The sequence below is a fragment of the Pyrus communis genome, chromosome 9 (genome assembly GCF_963583255.1).
Source record: "Pyrus communis chromosome 9, drPyrComm1.1, whole genome shotgun sequence".
Classification (NCBI taxonomy): domain Eukaryota; kingdom Viridiplantae; phylum Streptophyta; class Magnoliopsida; order Rosales; family Rosaceae; genus Pyrus; species Pyrus communis.
In genome coordinates this window covers 7,129,218-7,152,859 of record NC_084811.1, presented here as the reverse complement: position 1 = coordinate 7,152,859, position 23,642 = coordinate 7,129,218, and the positions used below count along the sequence as shown (strand labels likewise).

The 23,642-nt window shown below is 40.4% G+C and overlaps 6 protein-coding genes and 1 non-coding gene across 8 annotated transcripts; 3 read left to right on the top strand and 4 right to left on the bottom strand.

Moving 5' to 3' along the window:
• The first annotated feature begins 1,754 nt into the window (after positions 1 to 1,754).
• On the top strand, positions 1,755 to 3,152 carry LOC137746084 (L-type lectin-domain containing receptor kinase VIII.2-like). The gene has a single exon (XM_068486145.1). The coding sequence runs from the start codon at positions 1,946 to 1,948 to the stop codon at positions 2,999 to 3,001; it is 1,056 nt and encodes a 351-aa protein (XP_068342246.1). The 5' UTR covers positions 1,755 to 1,945; the 3' UTR covers positions 3,002 to 3,152.
• A 655-nt stretch (positions 3,153 to 3,807) lies between these two features.
• LOC137744909 (tubulin beta-1 chain-like) lies at positions 3,808 to 6,206 on the bottom strand. The gene is made up of 3 exons (XM_068484723.1): positions 5,685 to 6,206; positions 4,854 to 5,123; positions 3,808 to 4,768 (listed from the first exon to the last, which is right to left on the bottom strand). Exons 1-3 carry the CDS (start codon positions 6,076 to 6,078, stop codon positions 4,089 to 4,091), a joined length of 1,344 nt encoding a protein of 447 aa, XP_068340824.1. The 5' UTR covers positions 6,079 to 6,206; the 3' UTR covers positions 3,808 to 4,088.
• Positions 6,207 to 9,435: 3,229 nt separating this feature from the next.
• Positions 9,436 to 9,526, bottom strand: LOC137746371 (small nucleolar RNA snoR27). The gene has a single exon (XR_011069841.1). It is a non-coding gene; the product is annotated as a small nucleolar RNA snoR27 (small nucleolar RNA).
• Positions 9,527 to 12,029: 2,503 nt separating this feature from the next.
• LOC137745767 (heme-binding-like protein At3g10130, chloroplastic) lies at positions 12,030 to 12,857 on the top strand. The gene has a single exon (XM_068485775.1). The coding sequence runs from the start codon at positions 12,154 to 12,156 to the stop codon at positions 12,760 to 12,762; it is 609 nt and encodes a 202-aa protein (XP_068341876.1). The 5' UTR covers positions 12,030 to 12,153; the 3' UTR covers positions 12,763 to 12,857.
• Positions 12,858 to 14,149: 1,292 nt separating this feature from the next.
• On the bottom strand, positions 14,150 to 16,105 carry LOC137745015 (protein transport protein yos1-like). 2 transcript variants are annotated; one of them, XM_068484863.1, is made up of 3 exons: positions 15,990 to 16,105; positions 15,224 to 15,470; positions 14,150 to 15,011 (listed from the first exon to the last, which is right to left on the bottom strand). In XM_068484863.1, exon 2 carries the CDS (start codon positions 15,465 to 15,467, stop codon positions 15,234 to 15,236), a length of 234 nt encoding a protein of 77 aa, XP_068340964.1. In that variant the 5' UTR covers positions 15,468 to 15,470; positions 15,990 to 16,105; the 3' UTR covers positions 14,150 to 15,011; positions 15,224 to 15,233. The 2 variants fall into 2 exon arrangements, with proteins under 2 accessions (XP_068340964.1, XP_068340963.1); XM_068484862.1 differs by lacking the exon at positions 14,150 to 15,011 and having other exon boundaries at positions 15,035 to 15,470.
• Positions 16,106 to 16,241: 136 nt separating this feature from the next.
• Positions 16,242 to 18,690, top strand: LOC137745014 (fructokinase-like 1, chloroplastic). Its single transcript, XM_068484861.1, has 2 exons — positions 16,242 to 17,118; positions 17,828 to 18,690. Exons 1-2 carry the CDS (start codon positions 16,312 to 16,314, stop codon positions 18,518 to 18,520), a joined length of 1,500 nt encoding a protein of 499 aa, XP_068340962.1. The 5' UTR covers positions 16,242 to 16,311; the 3' UTR covers positions 18,521 to 18,690.
• Positions 18,691 to 19,171: 481 nt separating this feature from the next.
• LOC137745013 (O-fucosyltransferase 19-like) lies at positions 19,172 to 22,723 on the bottom strand. The gene is made up of 8 exons (XM_068484860.1): positions 21,867 to 22,723; positions 21,431 to 21,503; positions 21,271 to 21,341; positions 21,035 to 21,123; positions 20,805 to 20,937; positions 20,494 to 20,726; positions 19,934 to 20,410; positions 19,172 to 19,853 (listed from the first exon to the last, which is right to left on the bottom strand). Exons 1-8 carry the CDS (start codon positions 22,533 to 22,535, stop codon positions 19,598 to 19,600), a joined length of 2,001 nt encoding a protein of 666 aa, XP_068340961.1. The 5' UTR covers positions 22,536 to 22,723; the 3' UTR covers positions 19,172 to 19,597.
• Between the last annotated feature and the right edge of the window lie 919 nt (positions 22,724 to 23,642).

Sequence of the window (23,642 nt, the reverse complement as noted above, 5' to 3'; positions counted from 1 at the left end):
ACATGCAATGTAGTATCTCGTGTTCGGATCATAATAAAAAATCTCTGCGCTCGCTCGTCGGTCTGTCTGGTGTTCCGGATGGTCCCTCCCCTATCTAAAACCAAAAGGAAAAATGAACTGAAAAGAGAGAAGGAAGTGGTGGTGGGGTGAGGGAGCAAAATATTAAAAACTGTAAACTCCCGCTTTGTAATCTGCATAGACAGCTGTCCCACTTCCTTTTAAAACACTAAATTGACAACTCGCTCTATATTTCAACATATTCTACAAAATCCACTTGTCTTTTGTTTATTTCATTTGTTGCTACTATGGAATGGAAGTGAGCTTTTGTATTTCTTTCTTTTGGTGGAAAATCCACCTTGCTACCTAGTTGGACCTGGCAAACGAGTCGTGTTTATCATGTTTGTGTTATTTTTGTGTCACATTTTTATCTTGATAGGTTGTGCTGTGCCAACCCGTTATCTTAATTGGTTCTTAACTCGATAACAACTCAATTGGTTCACAAATCATGCTATTTCGTGTCGGTTAAAAGGGTCATGCAAGAAATTTTCATGTTTAATGTATAGATCTGAAAAATAATATCCGATCGATCCTATCAGGTTCTTAACAGGACCCAATAACAACTCAATTCGTTAACAATTCCATAACAGGTGATCGATAATGGCATGACTCATTAACAGGTTGACCTGAAACTTGATATTTTCGTGTCGTTTTTGTGGAGCCAAAAATAATCAAGAAAAATATGAAGGCAACACATGAATTTTTGGGTAAAAAAGACAAGATTACCCTCGAGGCACACAGGGATTTCTACGCTCAAGCAGTGGGCAATCATCCCTCAATCAAGTCAAAAGTGCCCAAAATAGGTATTTATTCAAAACCTAATTCATCCATCCTCATCAAATCTTCTCCACAAGGTAACCCCCAAATCATTCATTTCTAATTATATTAATTAGCTAATTAATTGATTTATTACCTAATTAATTTATTAATTAGCTAACAAATCATGAACCTCACCCAAAAAGTCATCCAAGTGACCGGTCATCCTCCTCCCAAAGGGGCCGGCCACACCCCTATATAAACCCCTTCATTTTCTCCAAAACCTAAGTTCTACACTCTTGCTAAATTCTCCAAACACTTTTCCTTCAAAATTCTAACTTTGGAATCGGAGGTTCATCATGGACGCGTGAGGCTCTTGGCCTTGACCTAAGGTGTTGTTTGTTTTGTAGATGCAATTTTGTCCAAGAACAAGGAGAAATAAATTTGCATCCACAATTTTGTATCGGGTTAACGGGTGAACTGATTATGATTATACTTTGCATAGTTGAAGCCATCTTATTTCATGATATACTAATGTTCTTTGGTCATACTTTTGGTGATAAACAAGTACTTGTTAATATTATGTTGTTGAAAAACATTTTGTCCAAACTCGACCTAATCAATAGTCTAAGTTTACATTTTAACGTTATAAGATGTTTATGTTGTCAGATAATCTAGCAAATATATTTCATTGTATTGTACGCTTAAAATCTTAAAAAGAAAAAGTAGTTTTATGAAGCTTATCATTATCAATAAAAGATCAAAAGTAACGGCCAACTCTGCAAATGCACAAAACAAACAAGTACACATGAAAATTTAGCAAAAGTAGAAGCACACAAGTGCAAAAAAAAAAAAAAAAAAAAGTCCTCTATTATATTCCCTCAGTCAGCAACAACTCGGTGAAAGTGACTCGAGAGTTCGCAGAAACGAGTAAACGTATTTAATTTTCACAACCTCCAACCCAACCTCCTCCTCCTCCTTATTCTTTACTCTCCTCCTCTGCTATCTTCCACTTCCAAACCCTAGAAAAAACCAAAGATTCCACCTTTAATTGCAAATGTATCTCTTCCCCAACCCCTAAAAACCCAACTGCTCAATCCCCACCCAGATTCAGCTCCATCCCACTTCATCCATGGCCGCATCTTCCATCTCCCACCACTTCGCCGCCGTCGCTTTCCTTATTTTCTTCCTTAGAACCACTTCCACCGCCTCCAACTCCTCCTTTTCGTTCACCCATTTCGGTAAAGTTTCAAACTTTGGGTCAGATATTGCTCTGTACGGAGATGCAGAGGTCGTCAATGGCGGATACGCAGTTCAGCTCACGAGTTCTGTGAGCTCGAGCGCCGGCCGAGCTGTTTACAAGAAACCCATGAAGCTGTATGAAGGTAAGCCTCGGAAATCCGTGTCTTTTTCGACGAACTTCTCGTTTTCTATTTCCAACGGCGGTGGGGATGGATTGGCGATTGTAGTGGTTCCAATGGGTTTTAATCTTAGCCTATTTGGTAACGGCTCCTTTGGGCTTTCTCTGCGAAATGGTGAAAGTAAATTCAAAGTTGTTGCTGTTAAATTTGATGCATTGAGCGATGGAAAAGTTCATGTTGGAATTGATGTGGGTAGTTCTGTTTCTGCTAAAGTAAGCAATGTTTCTGCTAAGAATTTGGGTCCAAGTAGAGGGAATAAAACGCAAGGTTGGATCGATTACGAAGCGGGTTCGAATCGATTGGAAGTTAGGCTGAGTAAATTCGGTGGTTCGAAGCCTGTTGATCCTCTGCTGTGGTATCCGATTGATTTGTCGAAAATGTGGGGAGATAAGGAAGTGTTTGTGGCATTGAGTGCAATGAGTAGGAATTCGTCTCAGACATGTTCTGTGTACTCTTGGAACTTTGAGCAAAGGCATGTGCCTCACTGGATGCACTCGCAGCCGCTAGATCCCAAGGCCGTTGCTAAGAACTCGAAGGCGAAGGCGTTGGAAAAGAAGAAGAATTGTACAGAAAGGGCTTTCGGAGCAATGGTTTTCGGTGTTGCTTGTGGAGCATTGGCGTCGTTTGTTGGACTGTATCTGTGGACCGTCCTTGGCAATAGGCGTCCGGTGGTGCCTGAGGAGTATGCTGAGAAGTCGAAAGAGTTTGAGTACGAGAAAATGAAAGTAGTTGCAGATAATAAAACCATCGAAGATGGAAAGCAGTAGATGCTTGAATGTTGGAAGGCTATTGTTTGTTGTGTTGTAAATCAATCTTGTATTGTTACCTAGTATTTTCGGGTTGTCCTTACTTGTACTAGTTGTAGTAAATGTTGCAGTCAATTGTCAAAATTTAGTAGGTTTTGCTACTTATTTTGTCCATTGTTGAAGCACTGGGATTCCAGTTTAGAACTCAGAAATGGAAACTTAGCATGGTTTTCCCCAACCTTTTAACTGCAATTCACCGTAAATTCGCGTAAACTGCTCAAGTTGTTTGCAAATTCTTACGGTAAAATCCAAATTTTCCACCTTGTTTAAAACTTGCTGTTTCCGGCCACTTAGTACTACGGTCTAGTGGTATTATTCTTCATTTGTAAGTGAGAGGTCTTAGGTTCGATTCTCGTCAAAGACGAATTTGAACCACGCTTTTCCAGGACCGTTGTAAGGTTGAGTCATTCCCTCCTTAGTGTAGATAATATCTTTTGTTCAAAAAAACTTTCGTACCAAATGCACTTTTGGACACTCTGTTGAAGGCTCGTATCTTTCTCTTTGAATCTCGACCCTCTACATTTAGCATTTGTCGAACATTTTTCTTTTGGTAGGTTTGATTCGTTAAGAATGGCATACTTAATCCTCAGTTAAGAGAGCATAAACCCGTAAATCATACGCAACACATGAACAAGAAATGCAGGGTCTTTTCCCATTCTCTCTCTTCACATGACAAGATGGAACATATACGATTCTAAAGAGAATTTACTAAATAACAAATTTTTCTCTATTTCTCTCTTCAAATGACGAGATGGAGCAGTATACGATTGAAAAGGGAATTTACTAAAATAACAAATAAGGCGCAGTAAATTTCTTAGATTCATACAAGAAATTATGCTTGTACTTTGCGGAAGAACATGCTAGTACTGAAGAGAAGATTCATATCACCATATAGAAGATTTCGGATTACTCAAGTACATATAACAAAGAGAAATTAAACGGAGATAATATTTTTGGGTTTTAACGATATTAAGACCTACAACTACAAGGAACTGCCTGTCGCATTGTCATACTCCAGCAACTGGAAGTTGCGGCATTTCAAACCACATTACATCTCCTCCTGAGCTTCCTCCTCCTCGTCCTCATAGTATTCATCCTCCTCAGCTGTGGCATCCTGGTACTGTTGATACTCTGAAACCAGGTCATTCATGTTGCTTTCAGCTTCTGTGAACTCCATCTCGTCCATGCCTTCACCAGTGTACCAATGCAAGAAAGCCTTCCTCCTGAACATAGCAGTGAACTGCTCACTCACACGGCGGAACATCTCCTGAATTGAGGTCGAGTTTCCAATGAAGGTGGATGCCATTTGCAAGCCGGTGGGAGGGATGTCACAGACAGTTGACTTGACATTGTGGGGAATCCATTCCACAAAGTAAGAGGAGTTCTTGTTCTGGACATTGATCATCTGTTCATCAACCTCCTTAGTGCTCATTTTACCCCTGAACATGGCAGAGGCGGTCAGATACCGACCATGACGAGGGTCAGCTGCGCACATCATGTTCTTCGAATCCCACATTTGCTGTGTGAGCTCAGGGACTGTGAGAGATCTATACTGCTGTGAACCACGTGATGTCAAAGGAGCAAAACCCACCATGAAGAAGTGGAGACGAGGGAAAGGGATGAGATTGACAGCAAGCTTTCGAAGGTCAGAGTTCAACTGACCAGGGAACCTCAAACAGCATGTTACACCAGACATAGTTGCAGAAATCAAATGGTTCAAATCTCCAACTGCATAAACATTACAATCAGCATACTGTATCCAAAAACAAATCAAAATCAACCTATTGAGTACAATGAACTGAGAGAAACTTACAGCTTGGGGTGCTGAGCTTGAGTGTGCGGAAGCAAATGTCGTAAAGAGCTTCATTATCAAGGACCATACACTCATCTGCGTTCTCAACAAGCTGGTGCACAGACAGGGTTGCATTATAGGGCTCAACAACTGTGTCTGAGACCTTCGGGGAGGGGAAGACCGAGAAAGTGAGCATCATCCGATCTGGGTATTCCTCTCTGATCTTTGAAATCAACAGAGTACCCATGCCAGACCCAGTACCTCCTCCTAGAGAATGACAGACCTGAAACCCTGCAATTCCAAAGAAAACCAACCTGAATTACATGAACCAATAAACCAAAACAAATGAAGTAACAAGTCACTGTGGAAACGTATCAAATACCTTGCAGGCAATTAAGAACAAAGCAAAAGAAATAGGAACATGTCACTGAGGAAGTTTATCAAACACCTCACAGGCAATCACAACACTCCATGGACAAAGAAAACCAAACAAACAAAACGATAACAAAAAACACTCAAGAAATTTATCAAACACCTCGCAGGCAATCACAGCACTCCATGGACACATCAAACCAAACAACCGAGACAATAACAATACACTCAGGAAATTTAACAAACACCTAGCAGGAAATCACAATTCCCTATAGACACCTATAACAATACACTCAGGACCTTTATCAAACACCTTCCGAGCAATCACAATTCTCCATTGACACATTTAACAAAACAAAAGAAATAATAGCAGGGCATCAGAAATATCATCGAACACCTTACAGGCAATCATAATTCCACACGAAAACGTAAAAAAAACACTCAATAAACAACTAAAAGATCAGGAAATTAGACAAATACCTTGCAGGCAATCACAATTCTCAGCCTCCTTGCGAACCACATCGAGAACAGAATCGATCAACTCCGCGCCCTCGGTGTAGTGACCCTTCGCCCAGTTGTTTCCGGCACCAGACTGGCCGAAAACGAAGTTATCAGGCCTGAAGATCTGACCGTAGGGTCCAGATCTGACGCTGTCCATGGTCCCAGGCTCAAGGTCCATGAGCACAGCCCTCGGCACGTACCTCCCGCAACTGGCTTCGTTGTAGTAAACATTGATCCTCTCAAGCTGGAGCTCCGCGTCTCCCTCATACCTTCCGGTGCCGTCGATGCCGTGCTCGGCGCAGACCACCTCCCAGAACTTGGCGCCGATCTGGTTGCCGCACTGGCCACCTTGGATATGAAGAATCTCACGCATTTTTTGGTTGAAAAGGGGATGAAAAGTTGGAAAGGGGGGGGGTTAGGGTTAGGGTTTGGGGTCTCTCTGAGAAAATTGCAGAGAGAGAGAGACGGATGAGAGAGAGGTGTGGGGACGAAGAGAGAGGATTTTATAGAAAAGTAGGTTTTTTTGGGTCGTAACGGTTGGATTTGAATGGAGAAGCGGGATTTTTTGTTTGAATGGGTTGGAGATGAGCTGTGATATTTTTTAGGGGATTGGAAATGGACGGCTCAGATTGGTTTGGAGCCTCTGTTTGAAATTCAAATTTCAAATTACAGCTGGATACCAGTAATTTGGCTCTGTTTTTTTAAATTTGGGAATAAACAGATACAATTTTTAAAACACAATCTGGCATTAAAAATGAACCTCTGACAAAAAGAAAAGAACTTTCCTTCAATGAAATGTTACTAAAAAAAGAAAATTAAAACGCATGGCATGTCAGTCAGTGTTTAAAATATTAATATCGGTAGAAATATCGATATTGATTATTATTGATGAAAAATTGCTAAAAAACATGATAATTTAAAATTATTTTTTAAGGAATGTCATATGAAGGCAATCGATGCTGATATCGAAATATCTATCTATATTTCTACAAATTTGCATATCGATATTTTTACCAATACCGATATTTTAAATGCTGCATAAATCTTAATTCTTAAAAAGGAAAAACCAAAACCCCAACCAATTCATCGTCTCCATCGAGCAAAGCCCCTTCTTTCTTTTTCTCTCTTTGTAAACCTGTTTCCATATGCCATGGCTACCGTTGTTGCACCCCCATCCACTTTTCTCTAGTCGTCCAAACCTCTTCCCCTCCCTTCTCTTCATCGTCTTGACACCTCATGGTTTATGGAGCACTAATTCGATTAATAATTGGTACAAGTTCAATCGATTATATTCAACAAAGTAAACATCAAATGATTTTGTTTACCCCCATTTAAATGTGTCGATCTTGTTGATGATATTAGGGGTGGGTTCAAAAAACCGAAAACCGAAAAAAACCGAAAACCGAACCGGACCGAGACCGAAAAAAACCAAACCGAAAAAAAAACCGAACCGAAATTGTCAAACCGAACCGAACCGAATCTGACCGGTTCGGTTTCGGTTTTTGAGGCTCAGAAACCGAACCGAACCGATATATATATATATATATAATTTTTTTGAATATTTATAAATAGTTTAGTCATACAATCATAACAAAACAGAACCTGTTGCCAAGTTGGTTTCAGTGATACTTTGCAAGCATGGAGGCATGGGTTCGAACCCTCATGCCTCCAGGATTTGTGAGATTTGTTTTAATTTTTTAATCTTTTTAACAAAACCCTTAACTCTAAGTTCTAACCCTAACCCTCCCCCTCCTTAGTTTTCATTCCGCTTGGCCTATTAATATGAATGTGAACTTTCATATTTCCTTTTTTTTTTTTAATAATTTTGGAGGGAGAAAGAAGAAAAAAAAAAAAAAAAAAAAACCGAAAAAAACCGAAACCGAACCGAGAAAAACCGAACCGAAAAAAAACCGAACCGAAAAAAACCGAAAAAAATTTGAACCGAACCGAACCGAACCGAAATTTCGGTTCGGTTTCGGTTTTGAGAAAAAACCGAACCGAAAAAAACCGAACCCAGCCCTAGATGATATGATGATGATGTTGCATATTAACAACCCCAAATACATTAGAGGGTAGGCCTTTGTTTTAAACGTACCAATGCATATTTATTATCTTTAATTTTTTAGGAAAACTAATAAAAATGGCTTGAAAATTTTGAGTTTAACAATAAGGACAAAATAAAAGGTAAAGTGAATAATACTAGGATTAACTTTTTAGTGTAAAAATGTATTTTTTCGTTAAAATAAATAGTACCAGAAATTTTTCGTTAAAATTTTCTAATTTTTTATGCAATCTTTGAAAGTTGAAACCCATGCTATACTGAATACACTTGGGTCAGCTCAGCCACGTGCTGGTTTTTCTTTATGCTCTTCATGAGCTCTTTACGAGTATATCGTAAACGTGAACCTCCAAAATTTTCCCTATGTGGTTATCGAACATATGGTTGACTAGCGGCTAACACGTAAGTCCCGTGTTCTTGAGGCCAAAAGGCATCACGTTCCAGCAGCAGTAAAGTCCTCGGTCGATTATGAAAGTTGTATTGTCCTAGTCGGCTGGATGCATGCAAATCTAGTTGTAACCAAAGAAAAGCATCGAGAAAAGTTAAAAGTTCGTAACCTGCCGTGGCATCCACGATTCGGTCGATCCGAGGACGAGAAAAATTGTCCTTCAGGCATGCCCCATTCACGTCCGTATAAATTGTACACATGCACCACTTGGTCGGTTTTCCGACCTTTGTTGCCTTCTTGTCCATCACAACGTTTGCTACTAATCTTGGGTAATCCACATTTCTGATAAATTCGATGTTGAGTAGTTTGTCCACCTCCACCTTCATGGCTTCATAACGCTTAAGGTCATAGGATCACCGTTTTTGCTGGACAGGTCTGTAGTGCTGCATCCATTGTGTTGCTCGAATTATATTGATTTCAAAGATTACAAACAAGCGCTCGGCTAAGACTGAATTCTATCTAGCTTTAGTTGTCTGACATCCTTACAAAAGGTTCTCCATGAACCCAGAGAGCCTTAAGCTCACCTAATCCTTACTTTTAGGCATATAATGCGTCTCTTGCATCGATCAACGTGCTGACAACTTTTTAACCATTAGTTGATATTCGACAATGAAGTTATGTTTGCTTCGTCGAGATTGCACACCCTTTTAGGTGATTGTGTGTTGGGCAATCTACTCGATCTTGATTAATTAATCATGTCAATCCAAGCAGCGAGCTGACCTCCTTTGTATCCCATTCTAGGATTTTGCTTTTGATTGTTGATTGACACGTACCTAATTAGCGTCCGAGTAAGATTGCTCCAAAAACTTTGCACCATAAAATTGTTAATCTTCTTACATCTCCTTGACAGTCAAAAAGCACTTTATGTTGCATGGTTGGCTAAATTAATGAGATGGATCAGCATAATGAGTCAATGAAAATTACCGAATTTAATTTCTATGGCTCAATTTGCTTGATCCCTAAGCTCTGAACATTAAGATAAGTTCAACGGATCCAATTCCAATGCAGGGAGGTCTTGCTGAAAAGCTTAAAACCTCTCGTTCTCATTACTTTCTCAATATGAAAAAAAAATTAAAATGAAATGGTCATCTTATTCAAAACTGCAAACCGATTGTGGAATCCTTCTCTCCCACTTCACACTTTGGAACGCACCATTAGAGAGGCTCCAAACAAGCCCTACTTCAAACTTATAAAGTTTACCAAACTACTTCAATTTGGCGAACACGAGATCTCAGTAACTTGAAATTATCTTCAATTCCCTCCATGGGAACTTGCAGAAAGATAACGCAGATTTAAGTAGCATCATTGATCCACAACACACACAAAAAGAAAGACATAATTTATCATTAAAATAAAAACAAATTGAAAAAAAAAAGGGTAAATTACACTTTACCACCTCAGGTTTGTGGTTGATTTCAATTCCTTACAACATCTTTAAAATATTTCACTTTCACATCTTAAGTACTATTTTATTTCAATATAATACCTCTATTACATTTTTCATCCATTGATCCGTTAAGTGCTGACGTGGCTGCCACATTTATGCCACATGGCTACCAAATGTCTGCCACGTGGCAAAAAAAAAAAGTTTTTTAAATTTTTTTTAAAACCTTAATCTTCTAAATTAAAAAAAAAAAAAAACAAGAGTTGAACCTGCAACCCCCTGCCCACCCAACCTGAAGAAGAAGAGGAGAAGAAAAGAAAGAAAGAAAAAACCCATCTTCATCTTCCCCGACTCCCCTTCCTTGCAACCCACCCTTTTCATCCCCCTCCCGTCTTCCCCAAACCCACCGTGCACCCATCCTCCACCTCCTCCTCCGCACCCACTACCTGCAACCCATAAAAGAAAAGAAAAAAAAAAAAAAAAACCCATCTCCCTTTCCCTGCAACTCAGATCCCGTCTTCCCCAATAAGGATCGGGGTGTGTAGAGGAGGGAAGAGGATGCGTGCGAGGGTGGGTGCGCTAAGTTTTGTTTTTTTTTTTCTTCCCTTCTTTCTGGGTTGTAGGTTGGCCTCGAGTTGGGGAAGGGGAAGGGGAAGATGGGTGTGCGGATGAGGTAAAGGATGGGTGCGAACGGATGGTAGACGATGAGGCTCCGAACCGGGATCTGGGTTTCGCGGGGGTGGGGTGATGGGATTTGGATTTTCTAACCTTTTTTTTTTTTTTTTTAAATTTAATTTAGAAGATTAAGGTTTTTTTAGAAAAAAGTTAAATTTTTTTTTTTTTTTTTTTGCAACATGGCGCATATCTGGCAATCACGTGGTATAAATGTGGCAATCACGTCAGCACTTAACAGATTAATAGATGGAAAATGTAACGGATATATTATATTGAAATAAAATAGTACTTGAGGTATGAAAGTGAAATGTTTTAAAGATATCGTAAGGAATTGAAATTGACCCCAAACATGAGATGGTAAAATGTAATTTACTCAAAAAAAAAAGTATCTCAGAATAAAACCGATGCTCCTCTTTCCAATATATTTTCAAATATTATCAAGAAAAAAAGAGGAAAAAAATAACGTAAAAGATTAATGATAAATATAAAAATTAATCAGGCTTAAATTGGAGAAGATGAACAAAGAAAAGGAGGGACTATTGGAGGTTCTGCGAAGACGAGAGACAAGGAGGGATTTCGGAAAATATTTATAAGGGTGTGAAAGTGACCGGACTTAACCTGTTTGGCAAGTGAGATAACTCAGTCGATGGGCCAGGGCAGTCACGCTCGCAACCGCTATTGGCTTAAGCTATTTTTCTTGCGGGCCTGGGCCTGGACGATCACTAACATGTTCCCCGCAAGCCTCCGGCCCATTTAAATATGTCAGTTTTGATATTTGGGCCCGTTTGAGAATACTAAGTACGAAACATTTCTGCTCAAAAATGCTTCAGGCCTAAAACAATACAAGAAGAATTGCTTGAATAAGCCTAAAGCAATTCTACGATCCGTCCTTGCTTTCAAGGCTTTAAGCCGAACGACATCGAGAATCGCAAGGCATTCCTAAGAAAGCAATAAGGGCTCGTCTTATATTTTTTTTTTCTCCTTTTAAAATGATCAGCTGGTGACTTTGCCACGATAGTCTATCATTCTGAAGGTCGATAATATTCACAGAAGCATTTCAACCTCCTTCTGGCCATCCACGTGCGATTCACCAGTGCCAGAAATCGTATCCAAAACATGCCATGTGAAATACGGACCTGAAATTCATTACTAACCCCCTGGTGCCTCGTGGTAGTTCAATAAGGGCTCATTTGGGTATTGTGAATGTAGGCTCTAACTTGAATTTACAATTTATGCTCATAAGTGTTTTTTTTCAAGTGTGCTATTATAAAACAAACAAGTTAAATTTTTGTTAAAACATAGTGCTTCTTTAAAAATGAATTTAAAAGAGCATTACAAAAAAGCATATAACAGAAGCTTCTTTATCGAAACCTTGTCAAAATACAATTAGAACGCTTTTGATGGTCAAAAACTTTTTTAACCCTCTAAATAACAATCTCAAACATTTCAACCTCATTTGCTAAAGCAACTTTATACTAAAATGCCCTGTTTAAATGTTACACAGACTGACAAGTGACTTATACCTCAGTTAATTAAGTAGCATTTGCGCATGCATATGAGTCCTCCAGGCATCTAAAGTCCTCTCGGAAAAATTAAAATGGTGGACAGATTGTATCCACATGTCCATCACCAAAAACCAGCCACTCGTTCAAGACTGCAGAGTGTTCATTTCCCAACTTTCTTCCCCAGAAATATTTATTAAAAAATTGGAAAATTAAAAGAACAACCGCCTTCCCAAGCAAAAATACCTATATATACAAAGCAAGAACAATACACAGCAAAACCCACACCCCCCAGCAAGCACCATTTTTTACAGGCCACTTTCAAGGACCAAATCCAGATTAGAGAAACCCAGCTACCACCAAACTCGAATATCTCAAAAATGGGCATGGTTTTTGGAAAGATATGCGTGGAAACCCCAAAATACAAAGTCCTCCACTCCACCGCCCTCTACGAAATCCGGCAATACCCGCCTTCAGTCGTAGCCCAGTTCACCTACGATCCGTCAGACCTCAAGGGCGACAAAGATGGCGGCTTTGCCATTCTGGCCAATTACATCGGCGCGTTGGGAAAACCCCAGAACACCAAACCCGAGAAAATCGCCATGACGGCTCCGGTCATAACCAAAACCCAAAACCCAGAAGGCGAAAAGATCGCCATGACGGCTCCGGTCGTGACGAGGGAGGAGAAGGGGAGGAAGACGGTGACGATGGAGTTTTTGCTTCCGGCGAAGTATGGGAAGGCGGAGGAGGCCCCGAAGCCGGTGGACGAGAGGGTGGTGATTACGGAGGAGGGGGAGAGGAAGTATGGGGTGGTGGGATTCACGGGAGTGGCGACGGAGAAGGTGGTGGCGGAGAAGGTGGAGAAGTTGAAGGAGAGTTTGGAGAAAGATGGGTATAAGATTATTGGGGATCATCTGCTGGCTAGGTATAATCCGCCATGGACTTTGCCTCCGTTCAGGACCAATGAGGTTATGATTCCGATCGAGTGATGTTTTAGATTTTGTTCAACTGTTTGTAATACGATGCTCTGTCTTTGTGTTTTTGTTTTTGTTAAGTATTAATAAAACATGTATTTTGTACTGTAGACTATTTTTTATGCTGGTTTGCAATGGTTTGCAATGATACTTACGTTTACTTATCCGTAACCGGGCGATGACCGATTGTAAAAGAAAGGAAGAAGTAATGAATCGAGGAAGGGAAAGAAAGATCTGAACTAATCACTTAGTAGATAACTTGATACATTTATTTCAATTTTTAAGTGTTTGATTACGAAGAGCCACTTGTAAGTGAGAAGTTTGACGTTCGATTCTAATCAAATGCAAGTTTGAACCACGTTATTGTTAGTCCATTGTGAGGTTAAGCACTTCATCCTCTTAATGTAGATAATATCATTTGTTTAGAAAAAAGTGTTTGATTACGAAGAGAAATTAAGAATCAAAATAGTTTCAATATCCTTAGCTTAGTAGATGCAACGAAGTTAGGAATCATAATAAGAACAATACTTAGCTATTGAAAATTCAAATGTCACTCTTACTTTCACCCAATCAGATTTGAACACGTGTCCAACTTGTGTTTATAATTTCAATTATTTGGACACTGTCCAAATCTGATTGGATAGTAATTAAATCCAACCTTTTTATTCAATAACATGGAAGAAAATGAAAAAAGAAACATTAAGGAACAACTAGTCTACCTCTAGCGATTTCAGAGCAATTATAAGAAACAGTTTGAACTAAATAGAGAAGAGGCTCCACAAGCTCTTGAAAATTCATCTTGCTATTTATACCTAACTTATCTAACCCGTCAGCTACAACATTACTCTCTCTATAAGCATGCTACAAATTCCAACTCTAGTTTTCTTTGATCAAAGTTCGGCACTCTGAGACAAGACCATAAAAAGGATGATTAAGGCTAAGAGAATCAGGAATGAGAGAGACCAGAATTCAACTTCTTAATTTACACATAAAATTGTTAAACTTTATATATTTCATAAACAACTAAAAACACTAACCTGAAAGAATCCATAAATAGTAAAGATGAATCATACAGGAAGGAAAGAGAGAGAGAGAGCGAGTTGGGAGGGTATTGAACTTTTGATAAAGTGATATAACTGTGAGATTTAGAAAAAAATAAAAATAAAAACTTGTTTGTACAAAATTATTTTGATGTCCACATTGTTTTCTTTTCTATTAGTTTCCTTTAGTTTTGTATTAAAATGTATAAAATTAATTTTATTAGTTTTTAGTTGACCAACAGTGTTTTATTGATACGTACGTGTTTTATTAATAATTAGTCATGTCATCTGCTCATACTGACACATAAATTTGTAACACCACGTGACTTGGTGACAATATCAACGTCATAGTCAATCCAAATTAGCTCTTATTTTCCCACACTAATAATAGTCCTGACCCAAAATCAATCCAAACCCAGTAACCAAAAATCCCTTACCGATCGGCCAAGCATACCTTATTCGAACATTTCTTGACCGCTGGTTCATTCCCAAGGCAAAGCTAGCCAGAAAGCCATAGGAGAAAGGTCTCATACACAAACGGATTAAATGGAATAGATTATCTTCATTTTTAATATTTCCGGTTGAACTTATAGCTTCTTATTATGCCCATTAATCCTAGCTCCGCCATTGATCGCATCGAAAAGTATGTTTGCAAATACTAATGTTGTACTTACGGGATCAAATATTGCAACTGAGCTCGAAGTTGACCTTAAAGGCAATGATAAGAGTTGTTCATGCCCCAAAGGACTGTGAAATGGAATGAAGGGAGGGATTCTATGGAATTTCACTCTCCTTTATGCAAATCATAATTTGACAAGTATGCATAACTAACTCAAAAAAAATCTCTATACATCTGTGTCAGACTATGATTGGCAGACAATTCAGAATAGGCTAAAAAGCAAGGGAAAATGACACGAAATTGGTTTCCCCTTCTAAATACTACAACATGTAAGTTTATATCATTCGACCACAATATAGGCAATCAAATGTATGCAATGAGAACCCAATCCCTACTACTTTGTTTCAGTGATCGACCTAGAACTTCAATGTTTGAGGGTATTCGGTCGAAACCCCGTCACCAACATCAATTGGGCAAGGGAAACTTACCAATCACCGGGTGTATGCCCCGTTCTCTATCTACTATCTCCTTACCCGATCATCCCGTGACATGAAAGTTTTTCTCCAACTCTACAAGTTATCTTGGTAACCTGTTCTGAATCCCATCTTTTGTGAACGAACAAAACAGATGACAAGAGAATGCGAAAAACTTAAAAAAACTGATATACAGTTGAGTAACTCTGTAATGTACAACAATAAAGCCATGGATCAAAAACACACCCACATCCTGAATTTGTATTTGGGACTCAAACCCAAGAACGAAAACAGGATGTAACTAGCCGAAAATTCGTAACAGATTACAAAGAGACATAACTTACATAAAGCATTTCACCCGGAGATCAGCTTCACTACAATGGTTACGATGTTCAAAATTATGAGCGGAAATCTGAAGAACTGGCATGCGTGTATAAATCCTATGATCTGCCCCTTAAGCGTGGTTCTCCGCTCTCCTTGAAATTGTAGCAAGGTCCACCCTCTAGGACCCAGAAAACGATCTTCGTTCAGTATTGCAAACGCATTTACAAGAAGCAAGAGGCCTTGGAATAAAGTCCACAGACCCATTTTCTGCACAACACAGGTTGAAAATCTCAGTTTCTAAACATCACAATCTTACATGGAAGGCATGTTTGGAGGTGCTTTTGAAATTGTTAAGGGGTTGATCGGGACACCATATGGAACCGTTTAAAAAGCGCTTTCTAAATACGTTTAGATTTAGCAGACAAAAACTTAAAATCGCTTACGGGACAGAAAATCTCTTTCAGAAGAAGCACCCGTGCTTGTGAAAGAAATACTTATAAAAAAAACACTTATTAGCGGGTAGGAAACAATTCCAACACCGCTTACGGTTAAAAAGCACTTATGAACATAACTGTAAAAGCACTTATCATCAATTGTTGAAATATCAGTCAAAACTTCAATTTCTTAAGCGCATAGAAAATTCAGTAAAAACTCCAAAGGCCTATAAATATAATGAAAATTCAAGCGAAAACAGGAAACTGATCAGAACTGAAAAAAGACTTGTTCTTTCGTATGTTAACATAATCGAATCCGTCCTAGGAAGAACAAGATGAAAAGAAATCTTACCGGCGATTACTTGTTCCAGACAACAAGTCGTCTCTCGGTCGAAAGCGTTCGCCTTGTTTTCAACGAAACGAAACAACAGCAAAGACTGAAAGTCCTCGCAAATCAAGGATTTTAGCACTACCACCACGTCAGTATCCTCCTAATCTACTTTTCATCCGACGGTCAGGAATCCTCCACGTGTCACCGTAAGAATAATCACTTTGTTCTGACCCGACCCGGATGTTCGAGTCCAATATATGACGACGACCCGATAAAATTTACAGAGGGACTGAGCGAGGTTTTGCTGACGGACATGGATAAACCCTAACACTCAGCTCAAACCATGGCTTCCTTTCACCTCTCTCTCCCACTTGTCATAAGCCCCAGAAGCGTAATTTCGAATGGGGTGGCTTTAGAATCTTTAAAGTTGAAAGTTTTCAATCCACAGTTTTTGCTACTTAAACCCCCCAAATCGCACAATCTAAACTCACCCAGAGCTTCCACCAATGGCGCCGACAACGGAAGCATTGAACCCAGCAAACCCACTCGCCGCGGCAGGAAAAAGGGGCCAACTTCTTCTTCTTCGGAAGCACCGAAAAAACCCAAGCGTTCGAAGAAATCCGAGACTGTGAACGGCGCCGTCGAACCCGAACCCGTAATCCAACCCGAAAACCCGGATTCGGAACTCGAGGATTACGACGACGGCATAGATTTCCCGTACGATGACCCGCCTCTGGTTTGCTGCTTCGGCGCCGCGCAGAAGGAGTTCGTACCGACGGTTCGGGTCTCCGACAACCGGATGCACCCGGATATATACTCGCAGTGGAAAATGCTTCAGTGGGACCCGCCGGAGTTTGTGAGAGCCCCCGGCGGGTCGCCCTCCAATGTGGCGATTTCGCACGTGCGGCTCGGCGGGAGGGCGGCGTTTATGGGGAAGGTCGGGGAGGACGCTTTTGGGGATGAGCTGGTGCTGACGATGAACAAGGAGAGGGTTCAGACGCGCGCGGTGAAGTTCGATTCGAGTGCGAAGACAGCGATGACTTACATGAAGATTAAGTTTGACGATGCGAGGATGTGGGCGGAGACGGTGAAGGAGTCCGCCGAGGACTCGCTGCTCTGCTCCGAGCTCAACCTCGCCGTGCTCAAAGAGGTATTGTCTATAGTGTTTACGTTGTATTTGCGTAAGGGCGATTTTGCTATTAGTAGAAACATGGCGGAAGTTTCATAAACATCGAAGTGCTTTCTGAAGAAACATTTGAAAATGCTTTCTTGAAAAACACCTAGGAAGTGCTCCTTGAATAAGTACTTGGGAAGTAGGAAGTGCATTTGGAAGAAGCACAGTAGGAAGTGCATTTTGAAGAAGCACCTAGGAAGTGCTTCTTGGAAAAACACTTTGGAAGTAGGAAGTGCTTCTCAAAGAAGCACCTAGGAAGTGCATTTTGAAGAAGCGCCTAGGAAATGCATCATGAAGAAGCACCTAGGAAGTGCTTCTCCAAAAAATGCTTTTAAATTTTTCTACAAATTGATGTTAGAACCGCCTTTGATTGTTTGCAAGGGCTAAAGCTTTTGATTGTGGGAAAATGTTAGCCCTTTTGGAGCACTCTCAAACAGGCTAAAGATGTCTATACAAAGCAAGTAGGTTGGGTTTTGGTATTACAGTTAATTGAGAGTGCAGCAATCGTTTGTTTGAGCACATCGTTCACCATGAGGAAGTGATTTCCATACTTTCGTATTGTTGTTTGGTTTCAATTCTTAAGTTGTTCGTTCTGCACTCTTATATTGTTTGTTTCGTATGAATTCTTATGTTGTTGGAAAGGGATGAGTTCATTATTATAATACGTTTTGATGTCTTAACGTAGGCCAGAATGTTCCACTTCACTTCAGAAGTTTTGACATCTCCCTCAATGCGACCAACCCTTTTCAGAGCAATGTCCTATTCCAAAAAGTTTGGGGGGCTTGTGTTTTTCGATTTGAACTTACCATTGCCTCTGTGGAAATCGCGTGACGAAACGAGGAAGTACATCGATAGAGCCTGGAACCAAGCTGATATAATCGAGGTTTCGAGGCAGGAATTGGAATTTCTTCTTGACGAAGACTACTACGTGAGGAAGAGGAATTCCAGGCCCCAGTACTATGCTGAGGAATTTGAGCAAACCAAGAAGCATAGAGATTATTACCATTACACGCCCGAAGAAATATCTCCATTATGGCACGATGGACTTAAGTTTCTCTTTGTGACGGATGGAACGCTTCGAATTCATTACTATTCCCCTTCGTTTCACGGTGTTGTGATTGGAACGGAAGATGTGCTCATAACCCCATTCACTTGTGATAGGACTGGTTCTGGTGACGCTGTTGTGGCTGCAATTATGAGAAAGCTGACCACTCACCCTGAGATGTATGAAGACCAAGATGTTTTGGAAAGGCAGCTTCGATTTGCAGTTGCTGCGGGAATAATATCGCAGTGGACGATCGGTGCTGTTAGAGGTTTTCCTACGGAAAGCGCAACTCAAAATCTGAAGGAGCAGGTTTATGTGCCTTCGATGTGGTAGTAGTGTAGATCCTAGGTCTCAAATGTTGTTCAGAAATTGTTCATTGTATTGTATGATCTCTCGAGTGCGGAAAATTTTGTCTATTTAGGAAGAACACGTGAGAAGAAAGATTGTGTCCAATGTACTTGCAATTTTAGCAGAAACCAAATGCAGATACCAAGATGAATTTAGGGTTTAGGGTTTAGCAGAAACTAAATGCAGATACTAAGATGAATTTAGGGTTTAGGGTTTATCCTTGTACTGTATTGTATAACGAACCCAAGCAAAAGAAGCCCCCATCTAATCAAGGGGAAAGTACTGGACTCTCGGATCACGTCAATTGTAAGACAACTCTCACAAAAACGGAAAACTCTTGTGTTTTGGTCGCATTGGCTTTGAATTGAGGGAGCCCGTACAATAATCACAAAAGAAAGCAGTAATTCATGTGCCGGAAAAGACTCGATGCCCGTTGAGGCATTCTAGGGAATAGTCGCCATACAGCCGGAGTCACCCACAAACTATGGGCGAGGGCTGCTGTGAGGCCGAGAGGAAGAATTCGAATTTGAAACCTCCGCTTTCATTATTAGGGAAAAAAGTACCGTTAGACCAAGGGCTACTTGATCTCCAAGAAATCACTTGCAGGACAACGACAAGTGAGAAATCTGCTTGAAATGTATGAAACTTCTTTCTATTATAGGTTATGTACGAAAAATTACATTCATATTCATCGCGAAGCTCTCTTTTTTTAGACTAAATCGAAGAAAGAATAATTGAATCAATGAATTACTATGGCAGCTCCATTTCTGACAACGGCAAGAGGTCTCTGTGCCAATCAAACTACTCGAGCTCCACTTCTCTGCAATCTCAAATGCTTCTCAATCTGATTTCATCATAAACCGAAACTTGCATTGCAAATCACAAGCGAACCCATAAAAACTTCTCGACCATGCATAGCAAGCACAGTTTCTGAGACCGAGCGAAAAAGCACTTCTTTCAAAAGCCCACCATTTCAGCTGCCATTTTGAGCTGTGGTAATGTGACATTGTGTAGTATTTTCTACAGCATGAGCTAGCCACATTCATTCTCCATCCTACTGCCTTATCTTTGTGACAAAACACTCATACTTCTTCTCTCATCAGACTTCACGCTAGACATTCGCTCCTGCGTCTTGTTACAGATGCAACCGGGAAAGGGATTTGCATAGAAGTTCTCCTCCAACCTTGGCGACTCTCCGATCTGTCTAGCATATGGTGCTCCGAGCCTGTCAGAATGCAGATTTTTAACCGAAGACGAAAAATTTTCCCATGATATTGCTCCCTTATCCAATTGATCGACAAGTTGAACAAACTTTTGTCTGAAATGGAATTCAAAAAATGTCAGAAAAACTTTCTCGTGTCTGAAATGGAATACTAAATGCATGGTACAAGAGCGAACCTGTCAGGGTTGATAGTCTTCCGAAATCCTTCAAACCTCCTATGTCCCTGCACTGTCTTTGCCATATTACCATCGTAAGTATAAACAAAGACATCACTCTCCATTGCTACTATATAATCCAAGGCTGCAAGGCGATTTTGGTATGGCTTGAAGGCCTCTAGCTCCTCTTCTGTTGCAAGGGTATTGTGCGAGAAGACATTCGGATACTCAGCGCGAAAAGCAGACATGCTGTTGCTGCCATATATCTCGCCAGCGACAATGTAGATCGTAGTCGTCGAAGGGTATCCCATGGCTTTAAGGAATAGGGTAGCCTCTCTTGGTGAAAATGGGCATCCGCCTTGGAGCCTTCGTTCTTCACTATCGATCACTTTCTCCTTCCAATGTTTGACGCTGTACCTCATAACCCGAAGCTCCTCGGACTCCTCTGCTGTGAGGTTGTGGCTGCAGCCGGTGAAGGCAAGCATGTCCTTCTCATATCTGCAATCAAGAACATTTTCGTTACTTCCAATACCTCAGGAGCAACGTAATACATAAGGAATAAATCAAAACAACAAAATTACCTCAAATGGAGAGCAATATAAGGATTGCTATTGTTCCTCAGTCTGTCAACCAAAACTCTCCCAAGATCCTCAATCTCATTTGCATACTGAAGGGCCTCGTAATTTGCACGGCACCTCAGCTTTTGGATGGAGGATGCAAGTCCATTGTTAGCAAGTCGGGAATCCGTGTGTGTAAACTTTATAACCTTATGCTTCTTTAACAACGGGATCATCTCGCTTCTGTAGTATCTCGCCTGCATACAAATCATCGTTAGATACATTTCGAAGAACCTAATCCATACACATTCGAAAATTTATTAACATGATCGCACCTTCGACCAAGAGACCGGAGCCTTCAGAAGAGGCTTCACGGCTGCATATTTGGTCGGCAAATACTCAATAATATCAATATCATCTTTCAAAACTTTCATGAAGTGCCTCCAGTCAAATATATCCTTAAAATCACTGCAAATACAAATATACGAAATAATTAATCAACAAAACATAGTTAATTAGCCACTAATAATCCTAACCGACAACATCATTTGCACAGAAATCTTACCTTGGATCCGTCCAAAAAGACTTATGGTCCAGTAGTGGAAGAACCAGGGTAGCATTCATTATCTTTGCAACGGCTACCATATCACATATCTGCACCATCAATTAGGTTGTCATGTCAGCATCCAAAACGCGTCTATAATTTACTTTTTCGACGAGAAGATATTTTAAAACGCTGCTCTAAATTACGGGGAAGGAGATTCGTGCGGGGGCGGGATTTGTAAAAAGATTATTACTTACCCCTGTTCTCATTTGATTCAATCCACCATTGGCATGGACAAGCAGATAACCATTTGTTTTCGATGCTGTTCCTGTTGGAAAAGAAATTATTGTTAAAAAATGGGATAAAAATTTATAAAAATTGACAAATTTGGGTAGGCAAATGCATGTAGACGTGTACTTATTCGGTTCTTGGGTCGAGCTATGCATTTATCAAAATTGTCGCTGTTGGGTTTCCTCCAAATTTCTGGGGTCTGCAAACGAAAACAGATTAATGAATATTAATCACAGATTAATCACTGCATTAAATTCGTAATACAACGTAAAAAGGGACAAATGCAAAACGAGAAAGATGTGAATAAACAGCCAAATAAGAAAAATCTGTCAATCAAATTAATCAACCATTGAAACCCCATTAGAGGTAAAAAGTAAGTTGGTTACTTGTTGGTTAACGTAAAACGTTAATAGCAACAGAAAGATTCGACATTTTCTCATCACTTTTCTCCATTTTCTCGGAAACCAAACAAGTAGTGAAAAATAAAAAATACCCAGAATTTAAATAATTGAAGAATAAAAAAATTAAAAATTCTGGGAGAATTGATTGATTGGTGACTTACAGGCAACTGCTCGAGAAGTCGCTTGAACTTGGTGGAGGATTCGGTTTCCAACAACCTCTCCAAAACACGTTTCGGCATGGAGTTGGATTCCTGGTTCTCGGCGACGGCCCGCTGCGCCACCAACCAATCGTCTTTCACCGTCTTCAGAATCAAAAGCTGGCCTTCCGTCCTCTTCGCAGCGTCCCTAACCACCTCGACGTGGCTGCTCAAGAACGAGAACTTCACGAACAAGGAGATAACCGCCAACAAAAGCAGCGCCCCGAAGATCTTGCGGCCCACGTTCCGCCCCGATTTCAGCGACTGCAACATCGCGACCGTCCATAGAAACCCGTCCTCGATCGGGAGAAGCCACGTGTCGGGCACGCAGAATAATAGCCGCCGACGGAGCAGGAGGTACTTCATCACGGGGTGGTGCGAATAATGGTTGTGGTTGTGGTGGAGGACGTGGTGGGGCCCGCATATTGTTCCGTCGAGGAGGCTGTCGTTTTCCACATCGTCGTCGTCGTCGAAGACAATGTTGTTTTCGGGAGGGAGGGTGCTCGTCGGGAGCCGCTCGCCGGCTTCCATGACTCCGTCAGCCACGCGTCGTCTGGTCTTCGTGGGCAGCGCGACCAGAGCCGGTTGTCTCGGACTACTGTTGGTTGAGCTGTTCGTACCACCGGACGACATCGCCGACCGGCACTAACGTTGTTAAACAAATATGCACCCGCTACGACACAGGATCCGATTCGGTTCTTAATTCCCTCGAAAAATCAACCGAATCAAATGGAGTTCAGCACAGATGTTTATACTTGTATGAATTTTTCCATGTGCTTTTTGTAAAGTGGGATTCGTTTCTTCCTTTTCTCTCTCCAATGGCGGATCTGCGGGATGTTCTGATTTGTAGAGAGGCCGGTTTTTATCATTGCTGAAGCTTAAGGAGAACAGCAAAATGACGACTTTGCCCCTGGTGAATCCCAGAAACGACTGAGTACGCCTATGGGTTTGTTTTTCGTTGCAGTTCTGTTTTCTGTTGGTAAAATAAAAAATGTTTTAAAGCAAAATGGTTAAAACCTTCCTTCTTCTTTTTTTTTTTTGTTGAAAAGGTTGAAACTTTAAAACGGCAGGAGTTTTCTCCTAAAAATAAAAGTGAATTACCTTACCCTAAATTTTCTCTCTTTTTGTTGGGTGGCTGGAGTTGTGGACAAGTTAGGGTTGACAATTAAAATCCGATATGAATTCGTTTTTGGGTAAGTCATTACTTGGTTCATATCGTAGAAATTAGATTACAATTTATGTATTATAATATAATTATGTGTTTTAACGTTAGGGGTTTGAAAATTTAAAAAGGGAGCCACGACCTCCTTAGGGGTCTGCCTTGCCTTCTTGGACCCACCTAAGCAACAGCTTAAGTTGCGATTCTCACTTAAACAAAAAATCGATAACTTTCATTTAAATTTTTTTTTTTTTTTTTTTTTTGGTTCAATAAATTGGTAGAGACTTGTTGACACACCCCGACCAAAGTCAGGGTATGATGGCCGTCACGTGAGAGTGACGTAACCATGTGCACAGTGCGGAAGCTAAGAAATAATAATAAAAGTACGAATAAATAAAAACCAAGCTATACACTAAGTAGATAACATACAAGTGCAAGCGTAAGTGTGAAAAACAATATTCAGAGCACAGAAGACCTAGTGTAGTTCGAGGGAACAAACACTAAATAAACACACCTAGAGGTGGTCCTACTCTGGTGATAATCTGTCAGATATGCTGTGAATCCCTTGAGAGCCACCAACA